The following is a 14,797-nucleotide window of genomic DNA, read 5'->3' on the forward strand; positions in this document are numbered from 1 at the left end:
AGAGTGCATCCGTGTAGAACCTGAGTGCTCTCACCAGATCCAACAGCTGCAAATCTTTCTGAAGTTGGTGGACTGGATGAGGACACAAAGAAGGTGAGGTGATATCTTGATTGAGATGAGAGTGGGATACCACCTTATGGAGAAATCCCGGAATCGGGCGCAGAACTACCTTGTCCTGGTAAAGGACCAGGAAGTAAGATTTGTATGAGAGCGTTACTAGCTCGAAAACTTCTCCTAAGAGCCGTGACCGTACTAGAGAGGCCACTTCCCGTGAAAGGTGGGAAAGGGAAAATCTTTCCTAGGCTCGAAAGGCGGCTTCTTAAGAGCAATTAGAACCTTGTTCAGATCCCAGGGCTCTAACGGCCACTTGTACGGAGTGCTGAGAAGACAAACTCCCTGCAGGAACGTGCGTACCTGCGGAAGTCGTGCTAGGCGTTTCTGAAAAAATACAGATAGCGCTGAGACTTGTCCCGAGAGGGAGCTGAGCGACAACCCATTTTCTAACCTAGATTGCAGGAAGGAAGGAAACATAGACGATGGAACCGGCTTGGGAGAAACCCCTTGAGCCGAGTACCCAGATAAGAATATCTTCCACATCCTGTGGTCAATCTTGGCGGACGTTGGTATCCTAGTCTGTCCCATGGTGGCAACCACGTCCTGAGATAATCCTGAAGACGCAAGGCTCCAGGACTCAATGCCACACCGTCAGGTTGAGGGTCGCAGAATTCAACTGGAAAAATGGAAAAATGGCCCTTGAGACAGCAAGTCTGATCGGTCTGGTAGTGCCTCCGGTTGGCCCACCGTGAGGTACCACCGATTCGAGTACCACGTCATCCTCGGCCAATGGAGCGACGAGGATGGCGCGGCGGCAGTCGGGCCTGAACTTGCGCAGCACTCTGGGCAACAATGCCAGCGGCGTGACCCATAAGGTAGCTAGAACTGCGACCAATGCTGAACTAAGGCGTTCGCCGCCAGAGATCGAAGATTGTGAGACCGTGCCATGAAGCCGGGACGATGTTGTTGTGCCGTGACGCCATTAGGTCGACGTCCGGCATCTGTCAGCGGCGACAGATCTTGAGGAGACCATACGCCTGCGTCCATACCCTGGCGACTGAGGAAGTCTGCTTCCCAGTCTTCCCCTGGGAGTGAACTGAGGATACGGTGAATGCCGTGCCTTCCACCCACGTCAGAATCTGCCGGATTTCCTGGAAGGCTTGCCGGCTGCGTGTTCTTCCTTGGTGGTAAATGTATGCCACCGCTGTGGAGTTGTCCGATTGAATTCGGATTTGCTTGCTTTCCAGCCACTGCTGGAAGGCTAGTCGAGCAAGATACACTGCTCTGTTTTCCAGAACATTGATCTGAAGGTTGGATTATTTCTGAGTCCAAGTACCTTGAGCCATGTGGTGGAGAAAAACTGCTCCCCACCCTGATAGACTCACGTCTGTCGTAACTACCACCCAGGATGGGAGTAGGAAGGACCTTGGGAAGTACATGAGGCGTCTCAATGTGTGCGACTGGTCCTTAAAGGAGAGATTGTAGCCTTGTCTGTAGTGAACGCTGTTGATTTAGCGTAAGCTTCACTATCGCTGAGAGAGTATGAAACTCCATGCCTAGATATGGTAGCGATTGGGTCAGGGTCGGATCTGACATTGAAAGTTGATGATCCACCCAAAACTCTGGAGAGTCTCCAGCGCAACATACGGGCAGTGTTCCCTAAGAGGGTGCCTTGACCAGGAAATCGTCCAAATACGGGATCACAGAGTGACCTTGAGAGTGCAGAACTGTCACTACTGCTGCCATGAACTTGGCGAAGACCCGTGGGGCTGTCGCCAGCAGGAAGGAAGAGTTACGAACAGAAGGTGTTCGTTTCCTATAACGAAGCGCAGAAACGCTGGTGCTCTGGATCAATCGGCACGTGGAGATAAGCATCCTGTCTATTGATGCTAGGAAACCTCCTTGGGACATTGAGGCGATGACGGAGCGGAGTATTCCATCCAGAACCGCCTGGTGCTCACGAGCTTGTTGAGCCGTTTTAGATCCAGAACGGGACGGAACGACCCGTCCTTTTTTGGCACCCGAAATAAATTGGGGCAAAAACCGTGACCTTGGTCCTGAAGAGAAACGTAGTCACCACTCCTTCTGCCTATAAAGTGCCCATCGTTTGCAGAAGCGCAACGGCTCGGCCGGGAGGTGGAGAAGTTCTGAAGAATCGAGTTGGAGGACGAACTAAACTCTATCCTGTACCCGTGAGACAGAATGTCTCTCCCCCAACGGCCATTGACCTATGGCAGTTAAATATCGCCAAGGCGGGAGAGCCTGCTACCGAGCGCGGATGCGAAGAGAGGAGGCTGCAAGTCCTGAGGAAGCCGCCTTGGAAGCGGGTTTTCAGACTGTCTGTTTTGGGCGTGACTGAGCCCGCCACGAATCTGAGCTCCTCTGATCTTTTTGAGTCCTTTTGGACGAGGGGACCCCTGCTCTGTTGGGGTTTGTTTGTCTGGGCTGAGGTAAGGATGAATCTTTACCCTTGGAGTGTTTAATGATTTCATCCAAACGCCCACCAAACAGTCGTTCCGCAGAAAAAAACAAACTGGTTAAGTACTTTTTTGGAAGCAAAATCTGCCTTCCATTCACTTAACGACCAGGGTCTGCGGAAAAACACGGAGTGAGCGGACGCCTCTGTCGTACGGCTCGTAGAGTGTAGGACAGGCGTAATCGCGTAAGACGCAAATGCAAACATTTGAGAGGTTAAGGATGCCACCTGCGGTACAGATGTACGTGTGACTGTGTCCATCTGTGTAAGACAAGCTGAAATGGCTTGGAGTGCCTCTATGGCTGCGAATGCTGGAGCCAACGGCGCGCCTACAGCCTCATAGGTGGATTTCGACCAGAGATCCATCTGTCTGTCAGCGGCATCTGTAAGTGGAACCCCATCTTCCACTGCAATTATGGATCTAGCCACAAGCCTGGAGAGTGGAGGATGTCCCTTGGGACACTGGGTCCAGCCCTTGACCACGTCAGGGGCAGGGATAACGTGTATCTTAAGCCGCTTGGAGAAGCGCTTATCTGGATAAGCGTGGTGTTTTTGGACTATCTCTCTGAAGGCAGAGTGGTCCAGAAAAATACCTAATTTACGCTTGGGATACCTGAAATAGAATTTCTCCTGCCGTACAGCTGGCTCCTTCACAGGAGGAACTGAGGGAGAAATGACCAACATTCTATTGATGGACGCTATAAGATAATACCCTATGGCGTCCCCATCAGGTGTACCGAGATTGAGAGCGGTCTCAGGATAAGACTCCTGAGCAGCTATCTCCGCTTCAGCACCCAGAGAGTCCACCTGCGGGACCCTGACCAGTGCGATGAAACTGAGGGCCGCTCAGCGAGCCCGCTTAGGCTGTCTGGGACTGTCGTCCGTGTCAGAGCCGTGACTCTGGGATGCACGTGACCCCCCCGGAGCTGTAATTGTTCACACTGAGGGGGACCATGGATCAATGATTCAACAGTGCTCATGGTGTGAGAGACTTATCTGGACTGCAAGGCTTCTAGTATCACAGCCATAGTCTCAGAAAATCTGTCAGTAAACACTGCAGACTTCATCCCCAGCCTCTGGATCATTAGCAGAGACTCCGGCTGAGTTGCATACAATGGGGGTGTATGTAACCTGCCGGCCATATAGCCGTACCTGCTGTACCGGCTGCATGGAAAACATGTGCTTCTGCACCTCTGTTTTCCACAGACAGTATGCTGTAATCTCCTCCGCACAATAAGGAGGATATATACAAAAGTACGACCAAAACAGTGCAATGCATAGCGTAGAAGCATATATCTCAATGCACTTCGGCACTAGTGGGGTTAGCACCACAAGTGCTGATTAACGCCTGCTCACAGCGATTGTGTGAACCTCAGAATCCCTGTCAGGGTGTTCCCACACTTGTCTGTTTTATCGCTATAGAAAGAACTGACAATAATGGCTGCCGGCGTCCTGTGTTAGAGAAGGAAGCCGTGGGCGTGCTTGAGAAAGTGCGGGAATCCGGTTTCACAGTGCACACAGTGAGAGGGGTGGAGTATGCAAAACATACTCCAGCTCTCCGGGCTGCCGTGATGTGCAGCGTCACGCCCCTACCCTGACTGGCAGGCCTGTGGGCGTTAACGAACGAACTAGGCCGCAAAAGCCGGGGACTCGATTTATAAGCGCGGCCGCCGTAAAAGCGCGGCCAGCGCGGAAGTCCCCGGCGCACCACAAGTCCCAGCCGCGTCGCAGTCCCAGCGGCCGGCGCGACCGTTCTACATAAGTCTGCCCACTCAGCTAAGCTGAAGTGAGACAATGGCACAAGCGCAGCAGCGCTGATGTCCCCGGCGCACTAACACACCCAGCAATGCTGCGGTGTGCGTGCGAAATGCACGGGGACACAGAGTACCTTGAGGAAGCAGGGCCTGTCCCTGATGATACTCCGCTCCATATCCAGCGTCTTCTCCAGGGGCTGCAGATGGAGCACGGTCTCAGTGCCTGGAGACCGTTAAAATCCCACTTCGCCCAGAGCCCTGTAACAGGGATGGGGAAGGAATCAGCATGTGGGCTCCAGCCTCCGTACCCGCAATGGGTACCTCAACCTTAACAAACACCTCCGACATAAAGTGGGGTGAGAAGGGAGCATGCTGGGGGCCCTAGTATGGGCCCTCTTTTCTTCCATCCGACATAGTCAGCAGCTGCTGCTGACTAAACAGTGGAGCTATGTGTGGATGTCTGACCTCCTTGCACAAAGCATGAAAACTGATGAGCCAGTGATCCCACTGGGGGTGTATAGCCAGAAGGGGAGGGGCCTTACACTTTTGAGTGTAATACTTTGTGTGGCCTCCGGAGGCAATAGCTATACACCCAATTGTCTGGGTCTCCCAATGGAGCGACAAAGAAACGTCATGTGCGTGTTGCATGCATTTTTGATAACCCCTTTAATTTTGTCCTCAATGCTGAGAAATACATGCAGATACTTATCCAATATGCAATACTATCAAGGAGTTGCCTGGCTCCAAATTTATTCATCAGGACAATGACCCCCAAGCATACAGCCTATGTCAGTAAGAACTATTGTCACCATAAAGAACAAGCCTATGTCCCTCACACAGCCCTGATCACAACATCAGCTGCGTGTGTAGGGTTATATAAAGAGACTGAAGAATTCACGCACTCTTATATAAACAGATGATCTGTGGTTAGTGCTCCAAGATGTTTAAAACAATTTCCCCCCAGAGTTGCTTCAAAATCTGTGTGCAAATGTACCTAGAAGATTTGCTGCTGTAGGTCACACCAAATATTTATTTGATTTAGATCTCTTTTTGTTTTTTACATTTTCATTTTGTTAATTCATAAAAATCAGCTTTTATCTATTCTATTATTTGAAAACATTCTTACTTTGAAGCATTTTTTCCCACACCTGCCTGATACTGTCATTCCTGTGTGTATGCATATATAGTGCCTTGCGAAAGAATTCAACCCCTTACAATACAACTTGTGTTTAAATATTTTTGTAATCCGATTTGTGTGTGATGCATCAGCACTAAATAGTCCAAGTTAGGGAAGTAAAGCGAGAAAAATCTAGGCAAAAATTAAATTTATAGGCTAAAATAAATAAAAAATGACTTGGGCATATGTATTTACTCTTTTGGTATGAAGCTCCTAAAAACGTCTAGTGCAAGCAATTACCTTCCTAAGTCGCATACTTAGTGACAGGATGTCCACCTGTGTGTAATGTAAGTGACCCGTGGTCTGTCAGTATATGCAGCTTTTCTGATAGACCACAGAGGCTGCAAGACCATTAAGCAGGAGCCACCACTAACCAAACACCATGAAGACCAAGGAGATCTCCAAAGAAGTCAGAGACAAAGTTGTTGAGAAGTGCAAGTCAGGGTTGGGTTCTAAAAATATATCCCAATCTCTGATGATTCCCCGGAGCACCATCAAATCCATTATCATCAAATGGAAAGAACATGATACCATAAAATCCTGCCAAGAAAGGGATGCTCACCAAAACTCTCATCTCAGGCAAGGAGGACATTAATCAGAGAAGCAGCACAGAAACCAAAGGTACCCCTGAAGGAGCTGCAGAGTTCCCAAGCAGAGTCTGGAGTATCTGTCCATATGACCACAATAAGCTGTACACTTCATAGAGCTGGCCTTTATGGAAGAGTGGCCAGAAAAAAATCCTTTATATGTAGCCAGAAATTGGAAGTATGTTTTGGTTTTGCCAAAAGACATGTGGGAGACTCCCCACATGTATGGAGGAATGTGCTGTGGTCAGAGAAGACCAAAATTGAACTTTTTGGCCACAGCTCATCACGCCAAGAACATCATCCCCACAGTGAAATATGGTGGTGGCAGCATCATGCTGTGGTGATGTTTTTCTGCAGCAGAGACAGGGAAAATGGTCTGAGTGTATGTTTATGGGTGGAAACACATCTATGCGAGTAAAATCGGTCCGACTGGGCTGAAAAATACTCAGCTGATTTTAGTTCACGTTAGGTGCGAGTGCAACGCAAGTGCGATGCTTTTTGCTCGTGTGTGCGACGCGTGTGTGTTGCGATTGTGATGCGAGTTATCTGCAAGAGTTCACTTTAAATGATCGACACATGGAATTTGCCTATTTAAATGTTCCAGCCCCCCACGTGGCTTTGGGTCTCATGTGTGCTTTGTATTCATCGCAAGACTCTGGATTTCGTTCTGCATTGAAGCATTATCCTATTGTCATCTAAAAAAGGAACAATGTCAAATCATTTGACATTCAATACGACAGAAAGAATATTGCTTCATTGGGTACTTTCACGCCTTTTTGGAACATACTATCATGAACCATCCCTTACATCTATGCGAAGATATTGGCTCCATCCAATTGTCCGTCGCCGTGCAACAAGAGGTCATTTTACCCGTCTTTATGAAAAATTACGCGAACACAGTGACAAGTTTTATGCCTACTGTCGCATGGATTTGACTACATTTGACTTCATCCTCACAGAAATTCGTCCTGATATAACCAGACAGAACACCCGTTTTCGAAAAAGTATATGCCCAGAGGAACGGCTATTGCTTACATTACGGTATTTTTTTTTTTTTTTAGCAAATCATTTATAAATTAACATCACGATACAAATGATGCCAAATTTAAATTGATGAAATATATCAAAATGAATTAATCCATATTCTCTATATACAGATATCTCTCTACTGGACTTTCATATGCTGCTTTGCATCTTGAATTTTTACTTGGAAAGTCCACTATATGTTCGATTGTGTCAACAACCTGTGCAGCAATTTGGGATAACCTGCACAATACAATGATGCCTGAACCAACAGTCGAAATGTGGCTTCAAATATCAAAGGGCTTCACTAATAACTGCCAAATGCCAAATTGCATTGGAGCAATTGATGGCAAGCATGTCCGAGTTCGCAAGCCTCCAAACTCAGGATCGCTTTATTACAATTATAAACATTATTTCTCTGTCGTTCTTCTGGCTGTTGCCGATGCGACATACCGATTTACTTTAATGGATGTTGGTGCCTATGGTGGTGCTGGGGATTCCCAAATTTTCTCACAATCCACTATGTGTGCACGTATGTTGCAATCTACTTTACATATTCCTTTTCCACAAATTTTAGAGGGTACTCAGGGACCCGCCATACCTTATTATTTTGTTGGTGATGAGGCATTTAAATTGTCAAGCAATATGATGCGACCATATCCCAGACGTACATTAACTCCTATGCGACGCATTTTCAATTACAGACTCTCGAGGGCCAGAAGGGTAGTTGAATGTGCTTTTGGGATAATGTGTGCTAAATGGCGAATACTGTACACACATATCCAGCTAAATGAACAAAATGTTATTAAAGTAATTAAAGCAATAGTAATTCTGCATAATGTGACACGAACAAAAGAATGTCTTGATGCAGTAAATCAAGATATTCCTTTTTTTCAAGATCCCCATTTGTTAATTTGTTCACAAAATGTTGATCAACTTTGGTCAGGGATAAGAGTGCGCAATCATCTATGTAATTACTTCAATACAGCTTCTGGATCAATTCCATGGCAACCAAACTTAAATAACGTTTAAAAAATATGATAAAAAAAACTTATGATGGTTAACCAAATAATGTTTATTTTTTTTTTGTTTTTGTTCCTTTAAAAAAACATGCAAATCCAAATTAAAACTAATAAACGGTATCATGCAGATAATACTTCTTATCCAATAAGATACATAAGGTATAATTTTCAAATTTCCCTTAATAAACTGATTCTTGGTTTAAATAACAAATGTTTTGCTTCACCTATATGTTTTGGTATACATAAATGCATGAAGATATATTGTTTGGTTTTGTAACACAATTATTTGTTATATTCACAAATAAATAACTAATGTTACACTCATAAATTCATGTATCTAGGTGTTACATTGGTAGATCGTTGCATCTGGCTTGCTGGGGTTTGCATCTTGTGGTCCTGATGCTGTTCAGGGCGTGTGCTGATTGGTTGAACTAGATTGTTGTCCTTGCTCGTGTAACTGCTTGGAGTATGATGGCTGTATGCTGGTTCTGGGAAATTTCTTAATGAAATTTCTCTAGCATTGGATGATGCATGAGTATGGTCATAATGTTGTTCTCTTTGGTTACTATAATGTATATTTGAATTGATGTTTGGATTGTATGTTTGTCTTACTACATTATGGGCATTATCACCAATATTCATGTGTAGGTTGTGTGTTATTTCATTTGTATGTTCATATCCTGACATATTGTCGCGATTAGACACACAGACACTTGGTATGTGTGGTGGCTGTGGCAGGGTGTTTGATGTTATAGCATCTATATTTGGAGGGGTATTGTCTAGTTTATTTTCTTCAGATAATTGCCAGCGTTCGATGTAATTGAAAATTAAATGTGGTGTATTGGGAGGGGTACATGCGTCAATTATGGTTTGCATACAGCTTCTTTCACGCAGCCTTACTCCACGTGGAATTTGACGCAAATATTGAGCAAGGCTGCGTGAAAATGCCTCCTCTCCATCGTCATTGATGGTTCGAGACAGGTAATCAAGTACCCCATTATCCACCTCTCTACGAGTATTGGTGACATTTTTTCCTTTGCGCCTTCTACCCCTGGTGTATGTTGGTGCATGATGTGTCGAGATATCTAGTGCACTGTTTTGATTTGAGGTTTCAAAATCATCATCTTTTTCATTAGTTACATCATTTGGATTAAAATCATTGTTTTCCTGGGATCCAGCCACAATTGGTCCTGATGATGCTTCATTTTCAACTTCATGCATGTTATCTTGTACATCTCCATCCTCATGATTTGTCTCCCTTTGTGTGTCAGATTCTGATATTGTGTCTTTATCTGTCAAATTTGATTCAGTGCTGAAAATGTAATGTATGGAGACATTTTAATTTTTTGGACAAATGAAAACAAGGATTTTTACAATTACTAAATTATGTTCATCACAATTAGTGCCATTTGTCATGCAGCGACATTATTAGCATTCTTTGTCTCGATGTGAAAATAATGTTTGCATGTGCTTGTGTTTGACGTTGAGTTTGGGTACAAAGATATTTTGGGCCAAAAAAAAAAGTGCACTTGCGAAATTTATTTTCACAATGTGAACGAGATCGCTAACAATGTCGCAACGGCCTAATTACCAGTGAATGTTCATGATCTGAGCAATGTTTTTTTTTTGTATAGGATTTTTTGGATTGTTTGACTAAAAATTATTTAACTTTTTTTTTTTATAAAAGCAAATAAATTAATTTACAAACGCTATTTTTAACTATAAATGAAAAAAAAACTTACGGACATAAATCAACAATTTGATGTAAGAAATTAAGTCGCTCATAATGTATATATGGCCTCTTATTAGATGCTGCTGAACCACTTGCTGCACGACTTTGCTTTTCCCTCCTGAATTGGTCCCGTACACTTCGCCATCTTTTTGTGATATCTGTAACTTTGTTTTTTAATTTTTTAGATTAGAAAAATAAATTAAACAAAAAAAAAAAATTAGATTTCACTGAAAACAAAAAAACCTCCAATCGTTTTTAACAAATCATTTTTACAATAAAAAATGGGAATTTAAACTATAAAAAAAAACAAAAAACTCACTCATTCGCAGTTGTGCATCTGGGGTACTATTGTTGAAATGCGGAAACATTTTGCGACAGATCCATAACCAGGAGGCATCGCGTGCAGCCCGGTCTGCATACGAATTGTCCCGCTTGTCCCATAATTCCGGACGTTCCTGAACGAGCATTATGAGCATTTCAACATTGATGTACCTAGCCATGTTGGATATGCATCCGTGGAGCAATTGCCATGTGCTTTTGGAGAGGTAATATACACAAGTGCAACATAATTAAAACAATGACGTGCGATGGCACAGACATGTGTTAATTAATTATTTAAAATAGGACCAGCCCAACTCGCATATTTGAACGGTGTTGTGCGTGTGTGTGCCTTCAAAAAACATGCTTCCATAGGGAATCATTGAGACAAATGGTCTGAGAAACTCGCAAAAAAGCAGCATGCTGCGATTTTTTTCTCGGTCCGATTCGGACTGAGAAAAAAATCGCAAATGCGAGCTGAATCATTGACTAACATGTGTCCGATTCCGAAGCGAGTTTTTCACGCATTGCTCTACTGCGAGAAACTCGCAAGTGAGAAGCAGCCCAAAGATGTAGTGTGCAAAATACAGGGATTTTTTTGAGCAAACCCTGTTTCAGTCTGTCAGGGATTTGAGACTGGGATGGAGGTTCACTAGAGGTGAGAGTGTGTGCTCTGCTCATTACTCTATCAATCATCGGGGTGCTCGGGTATTTTTTGGAGCTCAGCCAAGTCCCCCCCCCAGGTACTTTGATGTGTCATCCACGAAATAACAATCACACTGCTTAGGCTTTCTTCACTACATGATATGTCCAGGCACCCCAGAGAGAGACAATCCCAGTCTCTGACTGGCTCTCACTAGGGAAAAAAATAAATTTCAGAATGTAGTGTGTGTAAAGTAACAAAATCCTCACCATCTCTCCTCTGGAAATGCTCTCTTTATGGCGGGATGAATGTGGGCGGAGAGCCAAATTGTCCAATCAGTGACTTCCATCATACTTGTTACTCTTGTTGAGCACTTACAGAGCGTTTGATTTGCTCGACTCGAGGACCGAGCACCCAAGCATTTTAGTGCTCACTCATCTGTAAGGTTCACCTTCCAACAAGACAATGACCCAAAGCATACTGTTAAAGCAACACTTGAGTAATTTAAGGGGAAACGTGTAAATCTATTCTAGTGGCCATCAAAGCCCAGACCTTAATCCAATTGAGATTCTGTGGTCAGACTTGAAGTTTGCTGTTCACCAGAGGAAACCATCAAACTTGAAGGAGCTGGAGCAGTTTTGCCTAGCAATTAACTAACTGTGACTAGATGTGTGGTCGTAACCATAGAACTATGCTACATTTCTAATTGGAGGTATTTGCTGATATTCTTATTATTACACCTACTACATATTACATATTAGGATAGGATCTTGGAGATGGGAATAATCCTTTAATGCAGAAACGCCCACAAACAAGCAACAACTGAAGTCAGCTGCGGTACAGGCCAGCGGGGCATTACACAGGAGGAAACCCAGAGTTTGGTGACGTCCATGATTTCCAGACTTCAAGCAGTCATTGCCTGCAAAGGATTCTCTACAAAGTATTAAAAATGAACGTATATTTATGGTAAAGTTAATTTTTCCAATTACTTTTGAGCTCCTGAAATGAGGAATTTTTGTAATTAAATGGTTGCAATTCTGAGACATTTCACAGGATATTTTTGTTCAACCACTTTAAGTAAACTTGAAAGTCTAAACTTTTAGTTGCATCTCAGTTGGATTACATCTGCAAGTCGCTTGGGGTATGTCTCTATCAGTTTTGCACATCGAGAGACTGAAATTCTTGCCCATTCTTCCTTTGCAAATAGCTGGAGCTGAGTGAGGTTGGATGGAGAGCGTTTGTGAACAGCAGTTTTCAGCTCTTTCCACAGTTTCTCGATTGAATTCAGGTCAGGACTTTGACTTGGCCATTCTAACACCTGGATACGTTTATTTGTGAACCATTCTATTATAGATTTTGCTTTATGTTTTTGGGATCATCGTCTAGTTGGCAGACAAATCTCCATCCCAGTCTCAGGTCTTTTGCAGACTCCAGCAGGTTTTCTTCAAGAATGGTCCTGTATTTGGCTCCATCCATCTTCCCATCAATTCTAACCATCTTCCCTGTCCCTGCTGAAGAAAAGTAGGCCCAAACCATGATGCTGCCACCACCATGTTTGACAGTGGGGATGGTGTGTTCAGGGTGATGAGCTGTGTTGCTTATACGCTAAACATATCGTTTGGCATTGTGCCCAAATAGTTGGATTTTGGTTTCATCTGACCAGAGCACCTTCTTCCACATGTTTGGTGTGTCTCCCAGGTGGCTTGTGGCAAACTTTAAATGACACTTTTTACGGATATCTTTGAGAAATGGCTTTCTCCTTGACACTCTTCCATAAAGGCCAGATTTGTGCAGTGTATGACTGATTGTTGTCCTATGGACAGACTCTCCCACCTCAGCTGTAGATCTCTGAAGTTCATCCAGAGTGATCATGGGACTCTTGGCTGCATCTCTGATCAGTCTTCTCCATGTTTGAGATGAAAGTTTGGATGGACGGCCGGATCTTGGTAGATTTGCAGTGGTATGATGCTCCTTCCATTTCAATATGATCGCTTGCACAGTGCTCCTAGGGATGTTTAAACTTTTGGAAATCTTTTTGTAACCAAATCCGGCTTTAAACATCTCCACAACAGTATCAAGGACCTGTCTGTTGTGTTCCTTGGTCTTCATGATGTTAGCTGCGCTTTAAAGAGAACACTGAGACTATCACAGAGCAGGTGCATTTATACGGAGACTTGATTACACAGAGGTGGCTTATATTTATCATCATCAGTCATTTAGGACAACATTGGATCATTCAGAGATCCTCAATGAACTTCTGGAGTGAGTTTGCTGCACTGAAAGTAAAGGGGACTAATAATATTGCACACCCCACTTTTCAGTTTTTTTGTTTTTTTTAAAAGTTTAAAATAAGCAATACATTTCGTTCAACTTCAAAATTGTGCCACTTGTTGTTGATTCTTCATCATAACATTGAAATTTTTAACTTTATGGTTGAAGCCTGAAATGTGGAAAAAGGTTGAAAATTCAAAGGGACTGAATACTTTCGCAAGGCACTGTATAGTCAATTGAAGGGTTAAAACCAGCATTCGGCAAAAAACATTTCCCGATATACTTGAATGATGCTCAGCAAATATACATATTTATACAGAGTGTTCAAATATACTGCAGAATGAAACTGTGGCCTCACCCGCACATTGCATACAAATTGAACAAACTTTATTCCACAAGTATAAAATTACAGCCTGGTAGCATGTAGAATACATCAGTGTACGTGGTTTTGCGCTGAACAGACTCTTCTTTATGGTCCCAAGTCTTTCTCATGCTACCATGCTGTAATTGTATTATTTTGTAATCAAGCCTGCTGATTTTTTTGCATTTTTAAGTGCCTCGGTTTCATTCTTCTTTCTTAGGTATTGAACACGTCACCAGTTTTTTAAGTAAATTAATTTCTTAATGTGGTGTCGCCATGAATTTCTCACCAGGTGTCGGTAACAACCCATCCAATCCACAGACAAAGAAATCAAACCGTAGATGTCCATAAATTTAGTTATGTGTAATAATGAGAAATGACCCAGGGAAAATTTATTGAACACCCTTACTTAAATATATTTAATACTTCCTACAAAAACCTTTGTTTGTAATGACTGCTTCAAAACACCTCCTGTATGTAGAAACTAGTTGCATGGATTGCTTAGGTGTGATTTTGACCCATTCTTCCACACAAAACCTCTTCCAGTCCTGAAGGTTCTGTGGGCTCCTTCTACACTGCAGAATTATTAGGCAAATGAGTATTTTGATCACATGATAGTTTTTATACATGTTGTCCTACTCCAAGCTGTATAGGCTTGAGAGCCAACTACCAATTAAGTAAATCAATTGATGTGCCTCTCTGTAATGAGGAGGGGTGTGGTGTAATGACATCAACATCCTATATAAGGGGTGCTTAATTATTAGGCAACTTCCTTTCCTTTGGTAAAATGGGTCAGAAGAGAGATTTGATGGGCTCTGAAAAGTCCAAAATTGTGAGATGTCTTGCAGAGGGATGCAGCAGTCTTGAAATTGCCAAACATTTGAAGCGTGATCACCGAACAATTAAGCGTTTCATGGCAAATAGCTAACAGGGTCGCAAGAAGCGTGTTGGGCAAAAAAGGCACAAAATAACTGCCCATGAGTTGAAGAAAATCAAGCGTGAAGCTGCCAAGATGCCATTTGCCACCAGTTTGGCCATATTTCAAAGCTGTAACGTTACTGGAGTATCAAAAAGCACAAGGTGTGCCATAGTCAGGGACATGGCCAAGGTAAGGAAGGCTGAAAAATGACCACCTTTGAACAAGAAACATAAGATAAAACGTCAAGACTGGGCCAAGAAATATCTTAAGAATTATTTTTCTAAGGTTTTATGGACTGAAGAAATGAGAGTGACTCTTGATGGGCCAAATGGATGGGCCGGAGGCTGGATCAGTAAAAGGCAGAGAGATCCACTCCGACTCAGACGCCAGCAAGGTGGAGGTGGGGTACTGCAGTTATATTGGTTTACCTGGTGAAAATAAACAAGTGAGATGGGAATAT

The 14,797-nt window shown here is 43.5% G+C and overlaps 2 protein-coding genes across 3 annotated transcripts in view; one reads left to right on the forward strand and one right to left on the reverse strand.

Moving 5' to 3' along the window:
• LGALS8 (galectin 8) overlaps positions 1–14,797 on the forward strand; it is a 91,705-nt gene that overhangs the window by 13,476 nt on the left and 63,432 nt on the right. The gene's annotated exons all lie outside the window — the stretch shown is intronic.
• Positions 8,171–9,965, reverse strand: LOC142295068 (uncharacterized). Its single transcript, XM_075338141.1, has 2 exons — positions 9,836–9,965; positions 8,171–9,405 (listed from the first exon to the last, which is right to left on the reverse strand). Exon 2 carries the CDS (start codon positions 9,312–9,314, stop codon positions 8,415–8,417), a length of 900 nt encoding a protein of 299 aa, XP_075194256.1. The 5' UTR covers positions 9,315–9,405; positions 9,836–9,965; the 3' UTR covers positions 8,171–8,414.

This window comes from Anomaloglossus baeobatrachus, chromosome 3, assembly GCF_048569485.1.
Source record: "Anomaloglossus baeobatrachus isolate aAnoBae1 chromosome 3, aAnoBae1.hap1, whole genome shotgun sequence".
Classification (NCBI taxonomy): Eukaryota; Metazoa; Chordata; class Amphibia; order Anura; family Aromobatidae; genus Anomaloglossus; species Anomaloglossus baeobatrachus.